The 23,815-nt window shown below is 40.3% G+C and overlaps 2 protein-coding genes across 3 annotated transcripts; one reads left to right on the forward strand and one right to left on the reverse strand.

Moving 5' to 3' along the window:
* The first annotated feature begins 4,480 nt into the window (after window positions 1-4,480).
* LOC122670500 (pentatricopeptide repeat-containing protein At2g27610) lies at window positions 4,481-5,915 on the forward strand. The gene has a single exon (XM_043867408.1). It carries the CDS (start codon window positions 4,534-4,536, stop codon window positions 5,890-5,892), a length of 1,359 nt encoding a protein of 452 aa, XP_043723343.1. The 5' UTR covers window positions 4,481-4,533; the 3' UTR covers window positions 5,893-5,915.
* Window positions 5,916-6,601: 686 nt separating this feature from the next.
* On the reverse strand, window positions 6,602-22,658 carry LOC122638390 (uridine nucleosidase 1-like). 2 transcript variants are annotated; one of them, XM_043831331.1, is made up of 11 exons: window positions 22,649-22,658; window positions 10,834-10,870; window positions 10,703-10,793; window positions 10,030-10,145; window positions 9,823-9,882; window positions 9,130-9,312; window positions 8,902-9,006; window positions 7,494-7,590; window positions 7,285-7,392; window positions 7,060-7,195; window positions 6,602-6,981 (listed from the first exon to the last, which is right to left on the reverse strand). In XM_043831331.1, exons 3-11 carry the CDS (start codon window positions 10,758-10,760, stop codon window positions 6,873-6,875), a joined length of 972 nt encoding a protein of 323 aa, XP_043687266.1. In that variant the 5' UTR covers window positions 10,761-10,793; window positions 10,834-10,870; window positions 22,649-22,658; the 3' UTR covers window positions 6,602-6,872. The 2 variants fall into 2 exon arrangements, with proteins under 2 accessions (XP_043687266.1, XP_043687267.1); XM_043831332.1 differs by lacking the exons at window positions 10,834-10,870; window positions 22,649-22,658 and adding an exon at window positions 10,355-10,362 and having other exon boundaries at window positions 10,030-10,202; window positions 10,705-10,793.
* Between the last annotated feature and the right edge of the window lie 1,157 nt (window positions 22,659-23,815).

Here is a 23,815-nt window from a genome sequence, read left to right on the forward strand (position 1 = left end):
TCAAGTACATCAACTTCCCAAAGAGATTAGAACTGTTAACGACCATCCTCTTGACCTTGTCATTGGAAACCTAGACAAAGGTATACAAACTAAGAGTAAAATCCAAAATGTTTGTTCCAATGTGGCTTTCATTTCTACTATTGAACCCAAGAACATTAAAGAAGCACTTTTGGATAGTAATTGGATAATGGCTATGCAAGAAGAACTTAACCAATTCGAGAGAAATTAAGTTTGGGACTTAGTGCCTAGACCCTCGAATTCCAAGATTATTGCAACTAGATGGGTATTTAGAAATAAACTTGATGAAGATGGTAACATAATTAGAAATAAGGCTAGATTGGTTGCCCAAGGCTAAAACCAACAGGAAGGCATTGACTTCGATGAGACCTATGCTCCTGTAGCTAGCCTTGATTCTATTAGAATGTTGCATGCATTTGTCTGTCATAAGAATTTTAGGTTACATCAAATGGACGTGAAGAGTGCATTTTTAAATGGCTTCATCAATGAAAAAGTACACATTATTCAACCACCTGGATTCGAAGACCCAAAATTTTTGGACCATGTTTACAAGCTAAAGAAAACCTTGTATGACTTGAAACAAGTTCCAAGAGCATGGTACGACAAACTAAGTAAGTTTTTGATCAATGATGGTTTTACAATGGGTAAGATAAATACAACTCTTTTTGTGAAACATAAGAATAATGACATAATTATTGTTCAAATATATGTAGACGACATTATATTTGGATCTACAAATGAATCTCTATGTCATGATTTTAGTAAGAATATGAGTAGTGAATTTGAGATGAGTCCTATGGGTGAATTGAATTTCTTTTTAGGACTTCAAATAAAGCAGACCCCTAAATGGATTTTCATTAGTCAGACTAAATATCTTAAGGAATTATTAAAGAGGTTTGACATCAATGGACAGAAGTCATCTAGTACTCCAATGAGTACATCTGTAACTCTGTCTAAGGATGAAGATGGAATCCTAGTTGACCCGACCAAATATAGAGGTATGATAGGTAGTTTACTTTACCTAACGGTTAGTAGACCAGACATAATGTTTAGTGTCTGTGCTTGTGCTAGGTTTCAAGCCAAACCTATGCAATCCCATTTGAGTACTGTAAAGAGAATCTTTAAGTACTTGAAAGGAACTCCAAGCATTGGCCTATGGTACCCTATGGACAATGACTTTGACCTTATTAGCTTCTCTGAAGTCGACTTTGTCAGTTGTCATGTTGATTGGAAAAGTATAAGTGGTACTTGTCATTTTCTTGGATCATGTTTGGTTTCTTGGTTTAGTAAAAAGCAAAACTCAGTTGCTCTATCTACCACCAAAGCTGAATACATCGCTGTAGGACAATGTTGTGCACAAGTGCTATGGATGAGGCAAACTCTCCAAGACTACGGAGTTAAGTTTGACACTTCCTCAATCCAATGTGGTAACACAAGTGCAATTAATCTTAGTAAGAATCCAATTTTACACTCTCGAGCTAAGCATATTGACATTCGTCATCATTTTCTTCGTGATACAGCTCAAAGAGGTGAAATCCGGCTTGACTATATTGAGACCGAGAAGCAACTTGCTGACATCTTCGCAAAACCCCTAAGTGAAGAAAGATTCTGCTCTCTTAAAAGAGACCTTGGCTTGTGTGACCCCTTTGAATAACTGAAAAATGATTTTCAAAATGCTATTTTTTTCACTGTTTTTGTCTGAAACGGTATACCGATTGTCAAAACGGCATACCAGATCAGCTCTTCTGGCACTTTCTAATCATTATTGCTTGAAACGGTATACCAGATTTTTTTTAATTTTTGCCCATTTTCTAGCTGTTGCAATATGATTCAAGCCTATATAAAGCCCTCATTTTGTCTCTTTCTGAATCACTGTTCACTTCACCATTATTCTCTTTATCTCAATCCATCTAAAATCCTTAAAATTTTCTTTTTCTTTCCTTAATCCTCTCTTGCACAATGAGTTGAAGAGGCAAGGATGTTTTTCCTGAAGGGCAACAACCATCCAAAAGAAGTAGAACTGGAAGCTCCTCAAGACAACCTTATGCTCCTGGAGAAGATCGTCTCTTTCGCTCTTCTGAATGTAGTGCAAATTGGCCCCTTTATCTCGCTTGGAAAATCGAAGAAGGCCGTGAAGTTGACATTTTCTCTTTCAATAGTATTCGACTTGAGAACATGTTCAAAGATATTGGTTGGGAGCCCCTTCTCAACATGGCTGAACCTTGCTATCCTCAATTAGCCAAGTACTTCTACACTAATCTTTACTTGTAGGCGGAAGATTCTTTGAAACTCCACTCATATGTGAAGAGTGTTCACATAGAGCTCTCCATTACAGATTTTACTCGCCATCTTGGACTCTCTTACAATGGACCTTGCATCTTTTGGACTCCTAAAAATACCATCTTTAGGGACTTCATCAACCATGAAGAAGTCTACTCCTCCATCTTCCAAATTTATGATCCTCAGGCGGCAACAGTGATAACTGAATGACTTCGCCTCATTCCCCATGTGATTTCCTATATTATTCAACATAACTTTATTCCTCGAGGAGGTGATCAAAACAAGTGTCTCACTCGTCAAGCCTACCTCACTTATTGTGTTTACACCAATACACCCACTTGCCTTCCATACTTCATCAGGAGGTACATGGAATCTTATGCTCATCCCCAAAAGCACACCAATCTACCCTATGGGCGGCTTCTCACTCATCTCTTACGAGTCTTTGATATTGATCTCACTCGAGAAGAAGAATCCACTGTTACCTTCCAACACATCACTTGTAATAGCTCCGATGTATTTGTTGAAGAAGAAGAAGAATTGGATGAGAATGTACCCCTTCCTCGTCAAGATCTAGAAGGCATTCCGGCATCATTACAAGAATGGGTGTCAAGCATCGATGAGTACATGGATGAAGGAAATAATCGTATCATGGAACTTGAATTTGGTCAACAGCGAATTCAAGAGGATGTGACATCTCTCCGCAATGATGTGAGGACCGGATTTGACAATCTCAATGTGCGCTAAGACAAAATCCTTAATGCCATTCATTCGCTTGCATTCAATCTTGCCCATCTCTCTCTTGACACACCGGGAGCCACTCCTCAAGGAGTTCGACCACCTTTTCCCGGTGCCTCAAGCTCTATTCCTCCTCTTCCACCCTTTGATCCTAGCACATGATGTATTGCCCCTCTTTTTTTTTATATGCTAAAGGGGGAGAAATATTAGGCTTGGAATAAATTGTAATGGATAAATTGTATTGGATATACTGCTATCTTATTGTATCCAACATACTTTGATGAATAAAATTGTTATTGCTTTCAACATGCTTTGATGAATGAAATTGTTATTGCTTTTTATATATATTGTCTCTTGTATCTATTCATTGTTATGTGCCTATTCATTGTTATATGCTTATTTTTTTTTGGATTTTTTTTTCATCATCAAAAAGGGGGAGATTGTTAGGGAAGTGCACATGGCCCTATACACCCCAAGTCATCTTCATGATGACATAGGTATTTTGATGATAACAAATAAGACCATCCTTGGACTAATGCTTGTGGTCTAAGTGTTTTTAGATTTAAAGCAAAGCACCAAGTGAGGGGGAGCGTATATAAATATACAAGAGCGTGCACGAAGAAGCGTGCTCAAAGTTTTTTTTTCAAGACTTGGAAGCTAAAAGCATGTTTTGAAGATTGAAGATTTGAAGACCTTTGTAGATATACATTTGTAAATTTTTTGAGTCACTATTGATGTAATGCACACACCACGCATGCATCATTTTAGAATGACCTTAGGTGCCTATTTGACCCCTTACATATGTGACTAATTGGGTTTAAAACCCCCAAACCAAACCCTAATGGAGATAGACCATTTTTACACTGATATTGCCCAATCCGACATACCGGTTCCAGATCCAGATACCCAGTTAATAGGAATCTCGGGAAAATAGGCCACAGTAGCTTGGTTAAGCAAGCTGGATAAGGATCCAGCATACCGGATCCTGAGTACCTACAGTTTGCCCTGATCCGGCATACATACCGAATCATTACTGGACTGTTATAAATTGACCGTTACTCCTGTGTTTAAAATAGAAATTAGCTGATCCAGCATACCGGATTCCCATCCAACATACTGGATTATATATGGCTTATGGAATCCGATCCTTACTTAGATTCCTAATTAATTCTAGCCTCTTTGGCTATAAATACCATCTTGATTAAGGCTCTAAACACTACAATTAACAATTATCAATCATAATCAAGAGCCTCCAAGATCAAGTCTCTCCCAAGTGAGAATTTAAGCAATCCATCCAACGAAGATCAATCTCACTTAGCTCCCTTCATACATATTTGCATTAAAGCTTCATAGTTTGAAAGGTAGCACTTATTTTACTAAGGTTTGAGGTAATTCTAAACCCCTTAGTATTTCATTGTTTACTTTGCATAAGTAGTTGTTAAGTCCTCTTACTCGAAACCATCCTTACAGCTTCACCCACTATTTCACCCTTCCAAATCCATGCTCAAATTATCAAAACTAATTATGAGAACTTCACCTTCAGTTGGTACTGCTCTACTGGATGCTTATATTAAGATTGGAAATACCCAGGAAGCTGCGATTATTTTCAAACAAATCAATGAGAAAGACATTGTAGCCTGGTCAGCTATGCTGGCAGGATATGCTCAGGTTGGAGATTCTGAAGGAGCCATTAAACTTTTCTGTGACATGCGCAAAGAGGGTTTTCGGCCAAATGAATTCACTTTCTCTAGTGTTATTAATGCTTGTGCACGTCCTACAGCTGCAGTAGAGCAGGGGAAACAACTTCATGGGAGTTTAATCAAGTTTGGTTTGGAAAATGCTATATGTGTAAGCAGTGCCCTAGTTACCATGTATGCAAAGAGGGGGAGTATAGAAAGTGCTCATGAAGTTTTCAAGAATCAAGAGAAGAGAGATCTAGTTGCATGGAATTCAATGATCTCAGGCTATGCACAACATGGTTGTGGGAAGAAGGCACTTGAGATTTTTGAGGAAATGGAGACTCAAGGCTTAGAACTGGATGGTATTACATTCATTGGTGTCATCTTGGCCTGTACTCATGCAGGCCTTGTGGATGAAGGTAAAAAATACTTTGCTTCAATGATCAAAGATAACCATATCAATCCAACAATGGAGCACTATGCATGCATGGTTGATCTCTATAGTCGAGCTGGTAAACTAAAAGAAGCCATGGACCTCATACGAGATATGCCATTTCCAGCAGGTGCAACTGTGTGGCGGACTTTATTGGGAGCGTGCAGAGTTTATCGTGATCTGGAGTTGGGGAAGCTCGCAGCAGAAAACCTTATATCTCTTGAGCCACAAGATTCAGCTGCCTATGTGTTGTTATCAAATATGTATGCAGCAGCTGGAAAATGGGAGGAGAGAGCCAAGGTCAGGAAGCTAATGGATGAAAGAAAAGTGAAAAAAGAGGCTGGGTACAGCTGGATTGAAGTAAAGAACCAGATTCATTCATTCATGGCATGTGATCAATCACATCCCTTATCAAATTGCATAAATGCAAAACTTGAAGAACTAAATGCACGATTAAAGGATGTTGGATACTGCCCAGATACAAATTTCGTGCTTCATGATGTAGAGGAGGAGCATAAAGAAGCTATTCTGTCTCAACATAGTGAAAGGCTGGCCATTGCACTTGGATTAATCATCACCCCTCCAGGTGTTCCTCTTCAAATTGTTAAGAACCTAAGGGTATGTGGTGACTGTCACACTGTTATTAAGTTGATTTCAGTGATTGAGGGCAGAGATATTGTTGTTCGGGATTCAAACCGTTTTCACCACTTCAAGGGCGGCTATTGCTCATGCGGAGATTATTGGTGACATGCCAATTAAATTCTTGCAAATCTGTTGCCAATGTCAAGTATTCGAAGTGTGGTCAATCCTAGCAATACCCCCCCACCCCAAAAAAAAAAAAAAAAAAAAAAAAACCTTCATCGTCAATCCAACAAAACAATTAACATGCAGAGGATAGACAGCTTCTGGAGGTCTCCGCAGATTCACAATGCAGTGGAGAGTGTAGCACAAAATGACTTGCATATGCAATACATGAATCCATGTCCTATGTCAACAATCACCAAGCAACTTTTTTGAATGTTTGGTGACTTGTTATAGAACACTGCAGTTTTGAACCAAATGTTATTTATTTACATATGGAAGAAAAAATATAGTTGGTTTAGACTTTTTTGGATTGATGTATTGGAAGTGAACAACTCACATTAGAACCATCCCAGTACGGAAGTAACCTTTTCTGTCATGTAAGTGCTGGCTTCTGCATCTTTTTTATCTTGTTCTTATCTTGTTCGATAACAATTTCAAGCAATAAATGGAAAAAAAAAAAAAAAGTGCATGGCCATCATAGTTGTATGCCTTCTAATTTGACATTTCAAACCTTTTTAAGCAATTTTGTTCTGGACCACTTAGGCATATAGCCAAAATGTTCTTGCTGTTCATATAATTGGTGCATATGCCAGTAGGAACCAATATTGTGGTAAGTCTGGTAAATACTGAACATCCAGATATATTTGATGTATTATCATCTTTGTAAATGAAAATCTTCTTCACTAGATAAAACAAAAAAAGTGCACCTTTACACCTAAAATAAAATCATTCTTCCACCATGAATTGGGGGGCATGGATACACCATGATACTTAGAATAAATCATTCTTTCATGAATTGAGGGATGTGATCCCAATTCATGAAACACCCCATCCAAGATTTATGATGAAATGGATTGTTGAAATGGCACATGGTCGAAAATGCAACCTTGACTTCCTGTGGTCTCATGTGCACTGTATAGCTTTCAAGGCTTCATGAGCAATTCCTTTATATACAGAACAACTCCCTCCACATCAACTGTCCATGCAACTGAAACAGGGGCATAGCCTGACCAAGGGTTGCTCGAGTTCCATCTGCAACAAAATATATCAACAAGCTTATATCAAACTATCCAAATTCCATAGAGTATGTTAATGACTTCCTGAACATACTTTTTAAGTCCTTGGTCCATCAGTGTCTGTCCAACACATATACCCTGTGTTTCAACCCTCACAACCCCCTTCTTGTAAGTAAAAAGATGAGGACGAGCGACTGCCACAAAACTCACAGGATCATGGGGGAAAATGCCTGAATCAAGAAAGTCAAACGAGATATTCTGTCGAGGTATCATGATAATTCTAACTCAAAAGCGTTATTTGATCATAAAGGAAATTTACCATAAACACCATCAGATTTCACATGCCAATCTCTGTAAAATTTGCATAATTCACCTAAGAACTGAGCATGTCTCACTTTGGAATCCCTCAATTCAGAGAGGTCTTCATCTGAAACCATTGGATGGGGTTCAATATGATTAGGCTCACACAACAACTAGCTAGATAACAAAAGGATACTAGTAAAAAGGGAAATAAAGGAGGGGTTGCACCTGTTAATTTGACTTGGGTAGTAATATTTATGCCAACAACAACAATATTTGCCCCAGAGGTAAACACAATATCAGCTGCTTCTGGATCCCCATAGATCTGGAAGTCAAAAATGGAATGTCATCTTTATCATCACTTACTCTCTGTAAGCAATTCATGGCTTAACAATCATCTGTTGTTACTTGTTAGTGCAGGAACATAGTGCATTACTGAAAGGAAGTGTGCAATCGAGTATCCTAGTCTTTTTTTTTTTTTGGTAGAATCGAGTATCCTAGTAATAGATGTTACTTAAGCAAGGTCTCCTATGCCATAAAAAATTTGATTTGTAGATTCAACTAAACTTAAGAATAAAAGAGATGTAAAAAGACTTCCATAAAAAAAGATAAATGAGAACTTTAGAATAATAGAGTTAGAATGGGAGTGTGCGTACTCGCCCCGGAGGGGGGGGGATATAGGTTCCATAAATTCCTTCAACTGTGTTTAGACCCTCTTTGGTTGAGGAATACATTGTATACATTCTGCTCCCAAGTACTAACAGCTTTTCTGTAGACATTCTTTTTATTTTTGTGATACATGGGAATACTCCACAATACAATAGCTATGTGAATAGGCTCACTAGATCAATTAAAATGAGAAACCAAGGCAAGCTATTTTACAACAACTATGAAAAGAAACAGCATCCAGGAATTTGTTTAGAGCAGAATAATGATAACTTGAAGTAGTTGCTGATATTCATAGGCTGAGGATCAAAAGGAAGAAGTCATGTCTTATGATTAAGTTGCAAAGATAGGTCAGTAGGTGCCTAGTGGGAGGAATCAGTTTACTAGCTTACCAATGCAATGCTCAGTAGAGAGCCACAATGGCAATAAGACATGTCTAATTGAGCAATCTTGTGTGGTGGGAGACAACCATTATTCATCAACTTCTTCTCAGAAGAATCAATAAGGATAGAATTATAATACGAACCTGCAGACCCTCAGCACACATGCTGAAGGCCTAAACTTGGCAATAATCTTCTAGGGTATGTCTGCCTAGACTTCAGTGGAGGCTCCAGGAGCCCAGATAGGAAAGTGAATGCGCAGGTAACAACATATTGGTTGAACGTATGGTCACATAACATATACTTATCCACAGCTAATCCAAGTCAAACAAATTGATTACTGGAAATAAAAGAGGACAGCATTTCTTTGTACCTTCCAACCAGTTTGGAAATCAATGACGAGTAGTCTTGAACAGGAGCTGGATAGAAATATGGATCTATTCATGGTAAATTGATAGATAATTCAAATACACACAATCCTTAATTTGATGTACTTGTTCTCATAGAACACCGAATGGAGTGGCTAATGCAATCATATTTGTGTTTTCTTTGAACAAATTTATGAAAAATGTAGACTAAGAAGTACTTACATTTGCTTCAGCAGCAGGATTGACATTTCCCAATGCAAAGAAAGCACCACCAAGTACGACGAGTCTCTTGACCTTGCTTGCAAAAGATGAATCCTTTTTAATCGCCTAATTGAGACCAGAGAAAGGTCAATATAACACAAATCCACATTGGAAAAACATGTAGTAGTAATAGCAGAGTAACAGAAAATTGATTTTTCTGGTAACTAGGAAATTGGGATTAACACTTACCAAAGCTATATTTGTCAGTGGTCCCAGTGCAAGTATGGATACCTCACCAGGGTATTCAGAGACCTTATCAATTAAAAATTCAGAAGCACTCTTCTCAATTTTCTTTTCTTTTGGGGGTGGAAGAAATACATTCCCCAACCCATCAGAGCCATGAGCAAAGTCAGCAACACATGGCTTTCCTCCCTGTTTCAAGAATGCAGCATTGTGAACAAGAAATAACATTCTAGCAAGAATCAAAATTCAACAAATGAGGCTAGTAGAATTACATAAATTGGGCAACATTTCAAGGTAGCAGAAATAAATTTTCACAGAAAATCTATATGCAGAGGTTAGGGTGCATTATAAAAGAGGATGCTAGAATTGTTACAAGACAATATTAGGGGTGTTTCAATGTTCACATGATAACAACTTGCGTATTGCAATGAAGCTCAACAAGGCGAAAGGGCATTTCAAGAACATGATTTTGACTCGGAAAGAAGCAAGCAGCAATTGAAATAATAAAAAAATAAGTCCATATGGGGGAGACACATAAGCTTCAAGGCATTACTCATGATAATTATATCAAAGAATTAGTATCACAGAGAATTAAGCAATGTCCAAGAGGAAAAAAATTATATACAGAACAAATTTGGTAAGAGTAACATTTGACATCTCAATACATGGGTCATATAGTAATAAGCAGTATAGCTTTACCTTTAGAGGTTCAGAGCTGCCTTCTGCCACAGGGATTCCAGGACGCCCTGCGATCTCACACTATCCTTTTACACATTAAAAGTAGTAATATAATCATAAACATGTCCCTAAAACATTGCATAGGGATAACTGGGATGTTGCAGAGAAACAAATGTATCAATAAAAGAAGATAGAATCTAATCAATCTAGTGCTCGAACGACAATTACCAGAAGCAATGCATTGCGGGTAGCGCCTTCAGTACTTACATTACCAAATACAGTAGTCAAACCTAAGACCTCCACCTCTGATGATTGAAATGCCATCAAGATAGCCATGCTATCATCTGCAAACCAATCCCAGCTTGTTAAGAATCAACATGTGTACAATCAAAACACGCACAGACACAACACTTGATATGATAAAGAGAACTAAGAATTTGTTCAATCACTTCAATGTAAAGACCCAAAATGAACTCTCAGCGTTTACAAAAACGCTGGGGGCTAAGGAGTTTAAGTTGGAGTTTGAAAAGTCTCATCTTAAACAGAGACAGATTCCCACCAGTATCTCCAATCAATAGGATCATAGTATAAGATCAAGCAGGTCAAAACTGCAAGATTCCGAACAGTAATCTCGTTTTCTACTCTTCTATAACTTTTAAAACTAATACAAGAGGAGGAGCAGAAGCATAACAAGGAACTCCCCAGGTCCTGAATTTGTTAAAACTGGAAATTTAAGCCACAGGAATTTCTTCAAACAGAATGAAAACTAACGAAATCAAGCAAAATAAGCAACAAAGACAACGTGCATTGAACTAAAATCCCCACCAAAGTTCACCAGAAGAGAAAAACAAGCAAATCAAAAGAGATCCTCAATGAAGGGGTGGAAACAGAGAGAACTTACCGATGCCAGGATCAGTATCAATAATGATCTTCTCGGGTATGTCATGAGAATTCGACATCACAGACTCAATCCTAACTTTTTTCTGATCAAGATGAAAAAATAAACAAAAAAAAAAAAAAAAAAGGAATCAGGGAAAAAGGTTTCTCTCTTTCTCTGACGAGGAAGAGGATCACAATTCTTTCAAGTTCACTTCTTTTCGCCTTCCCTTCCCTTGACCCCTCGTTCTGTTCCTCTCCCTTCTCTTCGGAGTAGTCTTTGTTACTTAAATCATATGTAAAGTCAGTAGAGAGAGCAGAGAAGAGTTGAACACGCGTGTCTGTCTGACTAGATTACACATAATAATGGAAGTTAGGATATTAGGCAAAATCACGACTAACCAATCACCATTCACCATCGCCAATAACCAAAAACATGCATCGTCAGATCACTTAAATCATTGTTTTTGGCGGATTAGATCACTTAAATCATGATTTTATGATGCTAATTATTTTGTTAATATAATCTCTCAAATTCAGATGGTTCATGGATTAACTTAATTTTTGCCTTCTGGCAATGGCAGTTGGGCAGGGCCCTGAGTGATGGGCACACACTGGAAAAGGCAAAGGGCTGGTCGGCTGGTTCTCACCGTATAGTGGAGCCCGCCTGATGTGGAAAGTGGGACCCAATAAATAATTGCATTCCATCACATTTCCTAATCTCAGTAATCTCCTCCGATGTCACATCGTCACCTACCAGCGGAACTATCGAGATTGTAAAAGACGGAATCAGCCAAAATTGGCAAAGTTGCCCAGGAGGGTTCAACCTAGGGGAGTCAAACCGTCGGTCAGCCCGGTTTCTGTTTGGCTGAATCGGTTTTGGTATAGTAATGACTAATGAGTGAAATCAAAATCAAAACCAAATCGTTAAGGAACTTTGGTTTTTGGTCGGTTTTGGTTTCAATCCAATACGGTTTCGATTTATTTTGATTTTTTAATATCAGATTATAGTGGTTTGGATCAGTTTGTTTTCGAACTTGAACCATACTTAAATCTTACATTCATAATCTACAAAGAGGAAAAATTCAGTAAAAACACTTTAAATCATCTTCCCCAAGTCAAACAAATAAACAACATGTTGCGGGTAAAAACTGAGCAAAGATCTCGATCGTCAGGTGAGTGAACTTGCATACACCAAGAAAGACTTAAGAGGGGGCCGGAGAAGACCCCGATGGGTCTTTCGATGCCTAAGTTAGTTCTCAGAGCAACCAGTGAAGAGAGGAAAGGCTAGGAGTTCGTAGGCAAGAAGAGATGAAAGAGTTCCTGTATTCCAAACCCTTTACCTGGAATCGAGAGTCTTTATTTATAGAACTTGTGAGAAAGATCTGGCCTGACGTGATGATGGAGGATCTGGAATATCTTCATGTATGGGTGACAGCCCTCAAGATTAGCATTAAATGTAAAGCCATTTTGTCTAAGGGGATGTCCGTAATAAATGCCGATGTGCCATGTAAGTTGGGTGCCATGGCCTTCGATGAGCCTTGAAGCTGCTAGGTATGAACTTTCTTTACAAGCCACCGCATCGAGTTGTATTATTCCGACATGCCTCGAAGTAGATGAGATGCGAACAAGACGAGAACGGTGTGACTCGCCACCCCAATCTTTCATCATAAATGCTCTGATAGTCCATACCTTTGCTTTATTCGTAGGTATGCGTCTATACCCTTTAGAGTAATAGCCATATAATGATGAGGCTAGCCGATAATCGTTGAACGGAGTTAGTAAATATCTGGTAAATACCACCACTTGCTTTATCCTCGCCACATGTCAATCATCCGATGATGGGATTACTTTTTGGTATATCATATACCCCCTGCTCACTAGGGCCTGAGAAGTCCATGAGAGTAGATCTGATGTGGATGATAGGGGAACTGACAAGGTTGGGGGATTGAGCGAAGACCGTTCAGATACCCCTTGAACGTCCTTTATCGTTCGTCAAAGCTTGAGGCTATATGGAGCAAATTGATGCCTGATACTGATTGAGACCTTATTGTCGAACAAAAGGAATCAAGGATCTCAAAAGCAATTAACCAATCTTAGATTCAGGAAATTTTGTAAGATTCCTAATCAAACGTTTTTCGTGAATGGTTTGACGTCAAAGTGCCTTCTTATCTTTTTGGATAACTATGCCATCGAAAATGCTTTGAATCTCGGATTTGATGTTGCACGCCTTCTTGAGGAACCTTTTCCTCTATCAATTGTCTTCACGAAATCCAAAGATAGTTAACTTGTTGATCCTATTCTTCATATTTGATATTGCACGCTGTGAGGACGATGCCCGCATGGTGGGGGGGGGTCTGCACGTGTCCTCCACCTCATCCCTCTTTGGGGGGAAAAGAGAAGAGAGAGAGAGAGAGAGAGAGAGAGAGAGAGAGAGAGAGAGAGAGAGAGAGAGAGAGAGAGAGAGAGAGGTGACATGTGTGTTGGAGTCGCCTCCTAAAGGAGGGTCTAGGACCCATGATGTAAATGTAATGACTCTCATAAAATGCCCTTTTGGGGATAAATGGTCCAGTGGTCTGGGTATGGGTCAAGTTACGGTCCAAGGAAGGTATTAGACACCTCAGTCTGCCCAGACTTGCCGGTCTTCTATTGCTATGCATTATGGGATGCAAGATATGCTTGGATAGAGTGTAAAATGAAGGTACACATGTAAGAAAGTAAAGTACAAGGAGAGTGAAGGGAACACATACTCGAAGGTTCGGCTGCAAGGTAAGGATTAGTATACTGGAATGTAAAATAAAGGGACTCAAGGGCCTAAATAACCTAAACATGAGTGACTCTTGACTAAGTGTAATGATGTGATGAATGCATGTAAGCAAAGATGTTAATTTAATACATATGCATGGAGAAACATAGGAATGGAGCGAGAAGAAAGAGAAAAATGCCAATAGTGCATGAGGAAGTCTTAAATTACGAGGGATTGGGATCATGGAAATGCATGCATAAGAGAGATACAATGTCTATAAAATTGAAAAAAAGGAAGAAGGAACAGTGGGGTGTGATCACCGTCTAGGAAGACGGTGTGAGGATCTGTTCCGGAACTGTGTGTTCCAACGCTTGGTTCAGAGGGTTTGGGTTATGCTTCTCGGTTGGAGAGAGAAAGCATGCGTCTTCTCAGGGGTATGTTAATTTATCAGGGATGGAGGTCATACAATTAAATGAACTGGAGTCGCCACCTAGGATTAGGGCCTAGGACCCATTGGTGTAGCCTTGTGAAGGGTTACGAGACTTCGTTTGGTCTGGTCAGAGATTCAAGGTAAGTGGTCATGTTACGAGAGTGGGAAGGTGTTAGGCACCCACCTCGCCCAGGTAAACCGATCTTTCTACTAGATGCTTGTTTTCAAATATTCTTCCTTCATAAATGTCCTGTTCCCACATGTATAGCTAAAATAATGCACAACTGTTTAAAGTTAAACTAATTTAAATTAACTACTGTACACTACACAAGAGTAATTTAAAAGTCTACATTGTTACAAAATTAAAGTGCGATTAAAAAATTAAATACCAGTATGCTTTAAACCAATGCAATTATACGGGACATATTGTGTCCCCCAGCTCAAGTGGAGGTAAAAGACTAGCTTCACCCTTCATCCGACAGAGTAACGACTTACGAATATTGGGTAATAGGGCGTCAAATAGAGTAACAGCATCGGAAAGCTTTGGAAAGTAATCACCCGGATATCGGGCAGAGTAACGGCTCGCAAGTGTCGGACACTAGGACCTCGAACAGAGTAACAGCGTCGGGAAGTTCAGAAACTATGCATTAGGCCATCAGACAGGGTGACTAGGCCATGAGAGACTTCGGGGGTTTGGGTATAAATGGGTTAGGGAAGGCGGATTCTGGGGACCCGGACTTTGGACTGAGGGATGAGCTCAAAGGCTCAAAATCGGACTGGGGAAAGGCCCTGGAACAAGGAAAAAGGGAAAAAGAAAAACTGGAGCTTTGGGGGTGCCCCCTCTCTTAGAACTTGGAGCTTATTGAAAGGAGAGGTGAAGGGGGTATTTATAGGCAAAAAGCGCGTCTGGTGGCGCCACGGGGTAAAAAAATGAAAAGTAAAGTTTTTTGGGCATCGTCGCTCTGGGCGCAACGCCACCGCGTGGCGCCGCTGGGTGATTTTCCTACAGGGTGTGGCACTGCGGCTACGCGTGGTGCTGTCGTGTGGCACTGCGACTGTACGCGGTGCTGCTGTGTGGGGCCACAGTTTCACGCGGTGCTGCCGTGCAGGGCCATGATTTTTATACGCAGGGCCATCGTGCGGGGCTGCATTTTTTTTTGCGCAGGCCGCCTTTTAGGGCCACCATTTTTTACGCGGGGCCGCCGTGTGGGGCCATGGGTTTTGTACGGGGCGGCACCAAGGATACTAGGGGGCTGTGGGTGCCTTTGAGGTGGAACAGGGGTTATCTGGGTTACTCTGAAAATAATGGGCTTAGAGGGCTTTGCCAGTCTTTCACGTCCGGTTGTCGTCATCGCTGGGGGGGTGACAATATTCAACGTCTACAGTTTGCCCCTCTTTTGCCGAGGCTTGTGCCAATAGCCAAAGATCAAAGATAAAAAACCATTTGATTCTGTCACCAGGAGCATGTACTGCCACCATTTTGCTCAATGGTGTGCGACAAATCTTTTGAGCAACTACTACCGTCACTTTGTTCATAGGTGATGGTGTTCCCTCGGCAAACTTTTCAATAAGCCTCCTCAGGTCGAGCAACTACTCCATTACTTTGCTCAAAGGCAACGGAGATCCCTTAATAAACCTTTCAGTAAAGTTCCTTGGGTCGAGCAACTGCTATTGCCACTTTGCTCCTAGGTGACGATATTTTGAACGATAAAACCTAATTCGGCAAATCGCTAGGTGCATGATGAAACCTATTTCGGTAAACCAATCGACGAAACTTTTTTGAATTTGGAATAATAAAATCTATTTCGGCAAACCATCTGATGAAATCTTTTGCTTTGAACGATAAAATCTATCTAGGCAAACTGTCTGAAAAATCTTTTGTTTTGAACAATAAAACCTATATCGGCAAACCGTTTGGTAGCAACGGGTTCTCAATTAGTCGATCTAGAGGATTGGGTGTCAACGAGAGATTGAAGATTTGATGTCAATGGGCGATCAACAGATCGGATGACAGCTGATGGTCACAAAGTCAAATGGCAACGGGAGATCCAAAGATCGGATGACAATGGATGATCAGTAGATCAAATGGCAACAGGCGATCCAAGGATCGGATGACAATGGGTGATCAACAGATCAAATGGCAACGGGCGATCCAAGGATCGAATGACAATTGGGTGATCAACAGATCAAATGGCAACGGGCGATCCAAGGATCGGATAACAATGGTGATCAACGGATCAAATGGCAATGGGCGATCTAAGGATCAGATGACAACGGTGATCAACAGATGAAGTGGGGTAATGGTTTTGAGTGACGCTCTGTTGGATTCTGATTTGTGAGCGACGCTTAGCGATAATTTTTGTTTTGAGCATCACTCGACAGGGTTTTGATCTTAAGCAACGCTCGACAGGGATCTTTGGCTTTGAGCAACGCTCAGGAAAGCTTTAAGCAACGGTCAATAGAGTTTTGGTTTTGAGCGATGCTCGGCGAAAATCTGATTTTGAGCATCGCTCGATTGGAATTTTACTTTGAGCAATGCTCAGCAAAGTTTTAAGTAACGCTCAGTAGAGTTTTGGTTTTAAGCGATGCTCGTCGGGGATCTGATTTTGAGCATTGCTCAATTGGAAAGGCATCATGACCAAATTTCTCTTGGGAATGTATAATGAGACGGCATCACGACCGAGTTTTAAAAATATACGATGAGACGGCATCGTGGCCAAGTTTTAAAAATGTACGATGAGACGGCGTCGTGATCAATTTTGAAATTATATGATGAGACGGCATTGCGACCACTTTTGAAAATGTATGATGAGATGACATTGTCACTGCATTTTGGATATGTATGATGATACAACATCATGACCACGTTTTGAAAATGTATGATGAGATGGCATCGTGATCGTATATTTGAAATTGTACGATGAGATGGCATCGTGACCGTGTTTTGAAAATGTACGATGAGACGACATCGTAACGAGTTTTGAAAGTATACGATGAGTCGGCATCGTGATTGATTTTTTAAAAAAGTGACAATGAGACGGCATCATAACCGAAAAGATGGGGTCACCGAGTGATCGAGCCATACGTGAGTATAGCAGGCATCGAAAAACATAGGAAATCAGACTATACACGAGTATAGTGGAGATCGGAAGACCACGGGAGGTCAGACTATACGTGAGTATAGCGAAAATTAGAAGATCATGGGAGATCGGACTGCAAGCGAGTATAGTGGAAATCAGAAAACCATGGGAGGTCAGACTATACGCAAGCATACCAGAGATTAGGCAACGGGAGATCGAGCTATACACGAGTATAGTGGAGATAAGACAACGAGAGATCGAGCTATATACGAGTATAGCAGAGATCAGAAAAGTTAATGATTAACTTGCAAGGATGATCAGATGATGGGTCAATTTGTACGTGAGTACAACGGTGATCGAAAGATTTATGGGGTGATCAAACTACACACGAGAATAGTGAGGGTCAAAACGTTCAATGATCTAATTGTACGTGAGTACAAGGGGGGTTAGATTCATAGGATGGTCAAACTATACATGAGTATAGCAAGGATTGAATGAATAATCAAGTTATACACGAGTATAGTAGAGATCAGTAGGATCAAAGGTTCAACCAATTTGTATGCGAGTACGGCTGAGACCAGAAGATTCACATGTGATTATGCGAGTATAGTGGGATTTGAAATGATCAAGCTATACACAAGTATAGTAGGGATCAATATGATCAAATATCACAAGAGTGTAAAATTTTTTTTTAAAGGTCATTCATGAATTCAGCAGTGGTCGATTAATCAAATTGCACGCAAGTATAGAAGAGATCGAAGGTTTGGTCAAGCCATACATGAGTATGGTAGGAGCCAAATGATATGAGATCAAGTTGTATGTGAGTGCAACAAAAATCAACATTTAGATAACATGTGATAATGCAATCCTTATGCATTATGAAATTTTTTTATTTTTATGTGAAGAGATGAAATAATCAATTTTATGCAAATGTTTATGATGCAAACATGGGCAAATGAAAAGCAATCATATATAATCATAAATGCTTACCAAATATCCTTCATTTCTGTACTGCACAACACCTGTTTTTCACAAATGATTAGTGCATAAATGTGATGGCGGCACCAAAAACTTAGGTAGAGACAAACATTTTCCATGGTTGTGATTCACCTATTTTTTTCTTTTGAAAAACATTTTATTTGCAAAAGTATTTTATTTTGAAATCCTATTGCACAATTCCACGTAGGCATATTATTCAAGTCCCTGTTACTCGCATAGGCTCAACAAACGTTGAGGGGCCAAAATTGAATGGGTAGAACTTTATCCCAGTAGGTCAGAATGGATGTGACCAAGATGGGTGGATAGGTCATTCTTCCCTTGGGTAGCTTCATCTTTTTCTTCTACATAGTCATTTCGTCCTTATAGGCCGAGATTCTTCAATGATTAGGAATTGATCCCCACGGATGGAATGCCCCTCATGTTTCAGATGCTCTTTCTCGGTAGACTGCCCTAGGGAAATAAACTTTCTTCCTCATGCCCCATCATATCAGATAGAGATTGGCCTAGTGGCAACTTGATTCCTCTTCTGGTATTCCCCTGGTCACCTTGCTGGTTTAAAGGAAGAGTACACTTGATGCTCTGATCCTTAGGATTTTATAAACCATAAATTCCCTTGATCTTGGTAGACAGGCTGCTTTTTTTTTTTATCTATCATTAGGTCGCATCAAAGAGAGAGATACTAACGAATGAGGGAATAGAGTGGAAATATGGAGAGTAGAAGAGATATGAGGGAGATGGATGAACGGAGGATTGTATATGTGGGAGGACTGAACTTGATTGTTCTTTTATCAAGTTGCTTACGTACCCTAACTAGGGATCAGGCCAATCATAGTTTAGGACAAAAAAGTCTTGATAATTAAGTTCCATCATAGCCGGGTGAGCTCGAAGCTACTGAGGAGAATCTCATCATCGTTTAGCCAGAGAGGACTTTACTAGATTGTAATGGGGCTTAGGACTGGGTTCCAAAGGATGGTAAAGGCTCAAATGTGCCCCTAGGGTCCAACCATGACCTGACACTTTTGCTCCCAAAATTCTACCAGGAATCTGGTAATTGAATTCTTTTTTTTCTTAGATTTTGACAATTTTTCTTTCCAGAAGTGTAATCAAGAAGTTAGACAATCCTTCTCATTTTAACTGAGGGTTTTACCCTCAAAGATTGATTGACAATTTTGATAATATTATCTTCGAAGGAAAAGTGGCAATTTTTGTCCCATGGTCTAATTGCTCCCAATTGTTTGTAAGATCTTGAGCCAATGCATCCTCCCTCTTTTACGAAGTGGGGTAAGGTGGACATTGAGTGGCTATCGATGAATAGGACTCGATATCAAGGGTTGGTGTTTGAGTGTCAAAAATTGAATTTCGAGTGTCAAAGCAGGTTAGACAGTAGAAATGTTCTGCCTGACAGTCATAGGATATGGCTCGATGTCGATGGAAGGTGGGCTCGGTGTCGACTCAGGGTCTTTGAGTATCGACTTGGGTTCCAGTATCGATAGGGAAGAAATGGGCTGTTTGGGCCAGGTTCTGTGCTGAGCCAGGCTGGTACCAAGGGGTTTGGGTCAGAGCTAGTCTTTCCAGTGGATTTTTGGAGGGCTTGGAGGCTTTGGTTTGGGCTCTGGTAAGGGAAATCGACACTTAGTATACGAATTCGGGTAGTGCACACTAATGCTACATCCACAGATACCTAACTCTAGGCCTTGGAGGGTGCTCATCATTGTTACAGGAAACCTTTGGGGGAAAAGACAAAATGAGGTGTCTATAGGACCCCAAATTTCATGAGAGAGTCAAGTACATTGACATATACTATCATTACATTCGAGATATGATTGCATAAGGTGAAGTTGTTTTGAAGCATATCTCCACTAGCAGTATGTTGGCTAATCCTTTGATGAAGCCCATTGCCAAAGATGTTTTCGTTGTTCAAGTTAGTAACTTGAGACTGAGACGGATTTGATATGTATTTTACTTTGGAACACTTTTATGTATGGATATTTATTTGTATCTCTCTTTCATTTATTTATGAGATATTATGTGTACACATTCATTCGTTATTGTAAAGATGTCACTAGTCATTGAGTCGACCCATTCAAATGGGTGACTCGCGTTGGCACTTGAGGATAGCGAGCAAGATGAGTCTATGAGCATTTGTGCTTTATGGAGCCTTAGTTAGATCTAAGATGAGACCTTATCTGGTCCAACTTGGAAGATACCACACTTCTACATAGCCTGTGAAAAGTCGGATGTGAGGTCTGAAGTAGAAACCATAAGGGTGACTATGCTAGAAACTCAGGTTAGGCTCTTGGCGCAGGGACTAGACTAAGATCCATATGGCATTTATATTTTCAGGAGTGACATGCCCACCTGGGTGGGAGTTAAGCTATAGCATAAATATCATACTGTATGTGCTTATACCGACCAATAGTGAGAGTGACTGAATGGATCCCTACTTCGTCACTGTGTGAGCCACATAGATTATATTAATCCTTCAGTACGCTTATTACCTGAGACAGTTTCATGAGGAGGATGCCCAATGATGCTACTTTGATGTACTCCTAAGGATCATGGATGATGCGATCCAGCAGGACACGATTGGGAAAGTTGTTGGGAACAATAGGATTGACATGAGTATAGATGCTGAATTTTGTCACCACCCCCAGCAGTGATGACAAAATGGACATAGATGACTGGCAATGTCCCCTAAAACCTACCCTCCAACACCGCGGAAATGCAGAGAACCCAAAACACCCCCATTATAGGGCACATACTGTATGCATGACATGCACGCAAGCAACGCAGACAGGTATGGCCCCTCCAGGCGGCACCGCAGACAGGCATGGCCCTGCCAAGTGGCACCGCAGATGGACATGGCCCCGCTAGAAGGCACCGGGCTGAGCATAGCCCCTCCAGGTGTTGCCGTGGCCAAGCGCGGCCCTTCCCCCCCTTATTTGCATATTCCTAGTTTTCGAAGAGGGGGAGCTCCCAGAGCCTAGTTTTTGCTCTTTTTCCAGTTTCCTTGTTTTGGGACCCTTCCCCAACCCATTTCCGAGCTTTTGAGCCTTGTTCCCTTGTCTGAAGTCCGGGTGGAACCTAACTTCTTCAACCCTTTTTCGCCTGAGTCCCAGAAATCCTCTATGGCATAGCCACTCTGTCCGATAATCAAGTATCCAACTCCCAAAACCTCATGACACCATTATTCTTTCCTAGATTCAAAGATTCAACAATTGTAAGTCGTTACTTTGTCCAACAGAGGACAAAGTCATTCATTTGTCTCCACTTGAACCGGGGAACGCTTTCCATCTTACATTTTTCATAATCGCATTGGTTTAGCATACAAGTATACCTTTCTATCATTAATCTTTAATTTTGGCACAATGTAGACTCTCAAGTATTCTCGTATAGTATACATAGTAGTTAATATAACATAGTTTAATTTATTTAAATAGTTTATGCACCAGTATTTAGCCAAGCATATGAGTATACGACATTCATAAAGGGAGAATATTCAAAAACCAACATCTAGTAGAAAAACTGATTTATCTGGGCGAGGTGGGTGCCTAACACCTTCTTATTCTTGTAACCTGACCACTTACCCCAAATCTTTGGCCAGACCAAACAGAATCTCGTAGCCCTTCACAACACTACCTCAATGGGGTCCTAGCCCCTAATCCTAGGTGGCGACTCTATTTCATACTATTGTATAAATTGACATCGAGAAGATGCCTTCCTTCTCTCTCCAACCGAGGAATAACCAAAACCCTCTGTGTGGTGACGCGATGGGGAATGGATCCTCACAATGAAGGGCTTAGAGAAAACCATCCGACCTTACACCTTTGTTTTGTAACTCATTGCCTGGGCGACTTTTCATCGTTGAGATCGACATAGTCATGAATACATTACATAGAAAGGGTTAGCACTACTCATCATGAGGGATTGAGAGTGCTAGATCTGGTGTAATTGGATCGTTTGGCGTATTTTGAGATTGTTTGTTATTGATGTGCTATGTTGGTTAGATGGAAGCTTGATATAGTACTCCTACCTAGTGTTATCTCGTTAGGTCGCACACCCCATTTCCTGTATGAAGAGTTACACAATTGAGAGAAACTTGGATGCATAGTTGATCTAAAGCGCCCTGTGTGGGCGAGTGGGAGATGTAAAACGGATTTGAGAGAGGGGGAATTGATTTTGGTGGTGATACCTATGATTGTGGTGGAGATTTTTCATCAAGCTTTGGTGTCAATGGAGGATATAGGGTGAGTGGGTTTGTTTAAGCACCATTGTCATTTGTCTCTAGCTTACACTTATGCATCAATGCTTAATATTTCTCATGTAAACTATCATAACTAATTGATTAATTTCTTTTTTAACTAAGACATGTTTCTACAATATAAAAAACTCCACATTTCAACCTATCACTACCTTATTCCATTTCTTTATACGTTTTTCATATATGTTCTAGAAAGTTGAACCCCCCCCTCGCATTAAAAAAATTCTTGATGATAGATAAGAAAAACCCATCTGCCATTGTATAAATATTAACCACTAAAAATAAATAGAAAAACAAAAGCAGAAGCAGCAATAGCAATAACAAAAGTCATGGAGCATAGAAATTCCTTTCTTCTTCTTCTCCCTCTGCTAAATTCAATTTCTACTCAGCTTAAGCAAAATTTCTACCAAAACATATGTCTCAATGTTGAAAAATATGTCTGCAATGTTGTTAAGAAGAAGTTCAATGAAACCTTTGTGACAGCCTCTGGCACTCTCAAACTCTTCTTCCATGATTGTTTTGTTCAGGTTTGTGGTTTCTTTTGAACTACTATGTTTTAAATTAATTGATTCAAATTTTTATTTTCTAGTCATATATAATTATGTTTGTGGTGATAAAGAATTGATCTAACTCATTCTTTCTGAATAGAGTAATAATTTTTCATTTTTGAATTGTTGTCTTTCATTGTTTCTGGATTGTGTTGGAATACCAATTTTATTCAATTCTTTCTGGGTTAAAATCTTATTTTGCATCTAATTATGCTTGAATGTTCATGTAACATTTTGATAATTGCAGTCTAAAGAACTGGTAGAAGGATAATTGTGGGATTTCAATATGGTGATTTGGTTAGTGTTGCATCAGGAAATCGTCGGGCGGTCCTGCCAGTGCCGTCACCTGTAAAGGGACCAAGAAGTCACCAGAGAGAACCGGTGTGGTGCCGACCTAGGGCTCTCTGATGCCAAAGTCAAATCTCCTGAGCAAATAGATGAATAGTGATTATTCAAGATGGGTTGAGGGTGTGAGATACCTCTTCTTTTGTAGTGGTCTGTGGCGGAGTGGAGAGTCCCTAGTTTATGTGGAGTCTTCTTCGTGGGTGGAGGAGTCCTGAGTAGTAGGGCTCCTCCCTGGTTGGTTGTCTTCCCGTGAGACTTAGTATCCCAGTAGGGTTGTCCTTCTTGGTGGATAGATCCTTCTACGTGGTAGATAAGGTCTTTGGTGCTTGAGTCCATCTGGGTTTCGTAAGTGGTAGGTGATGGCTCGGAGTCCTCGCAGTGGTGTATATCTTGTTGGCGACGTGGTGGTGGTGTCGTCCAGCTTGTACCTGCACCCTGTCGAGGTCTCAACACCTCAGTGGATGAGGCCTGAGAGGGAAAGATGTCTAAGTGGTCCTTGGCCCAACGTGGGTGGTGCCCAGGGCGGCTCGCGCCCAAGTGCGGGTGATGGCGCCCAGGGTGTAGCTGGTGTCCGGGTGGATCTCCTACTGTTAGTGTCCGAGTGGATCTCCTGCTGTTGGTGTCCGGGTGGATCTCCTGTTGTTCAGGGACACGTGGCATCTTCTAATAGGTTGGGATGATTTGTGGTTCATCATTTGCCCCCCACTCTCTTGGAACAATGTGCTCAAG

This window comes from Telopea speciosissima, chromosome 8 (assembly GCF_018873765.1).
Source record: "Telopea speciosissima isolate NSW1024214 ecotype Mountain lineage chromosome 8, Tspe_v1, whole genome shotgun sequence".
Lineage (NCBI taxonomy): Eukaryota > Viridiplantae > Streptophyta > Magnoliopsida > Proteales > Proteaceae > Telopea > Telopea speciosissima.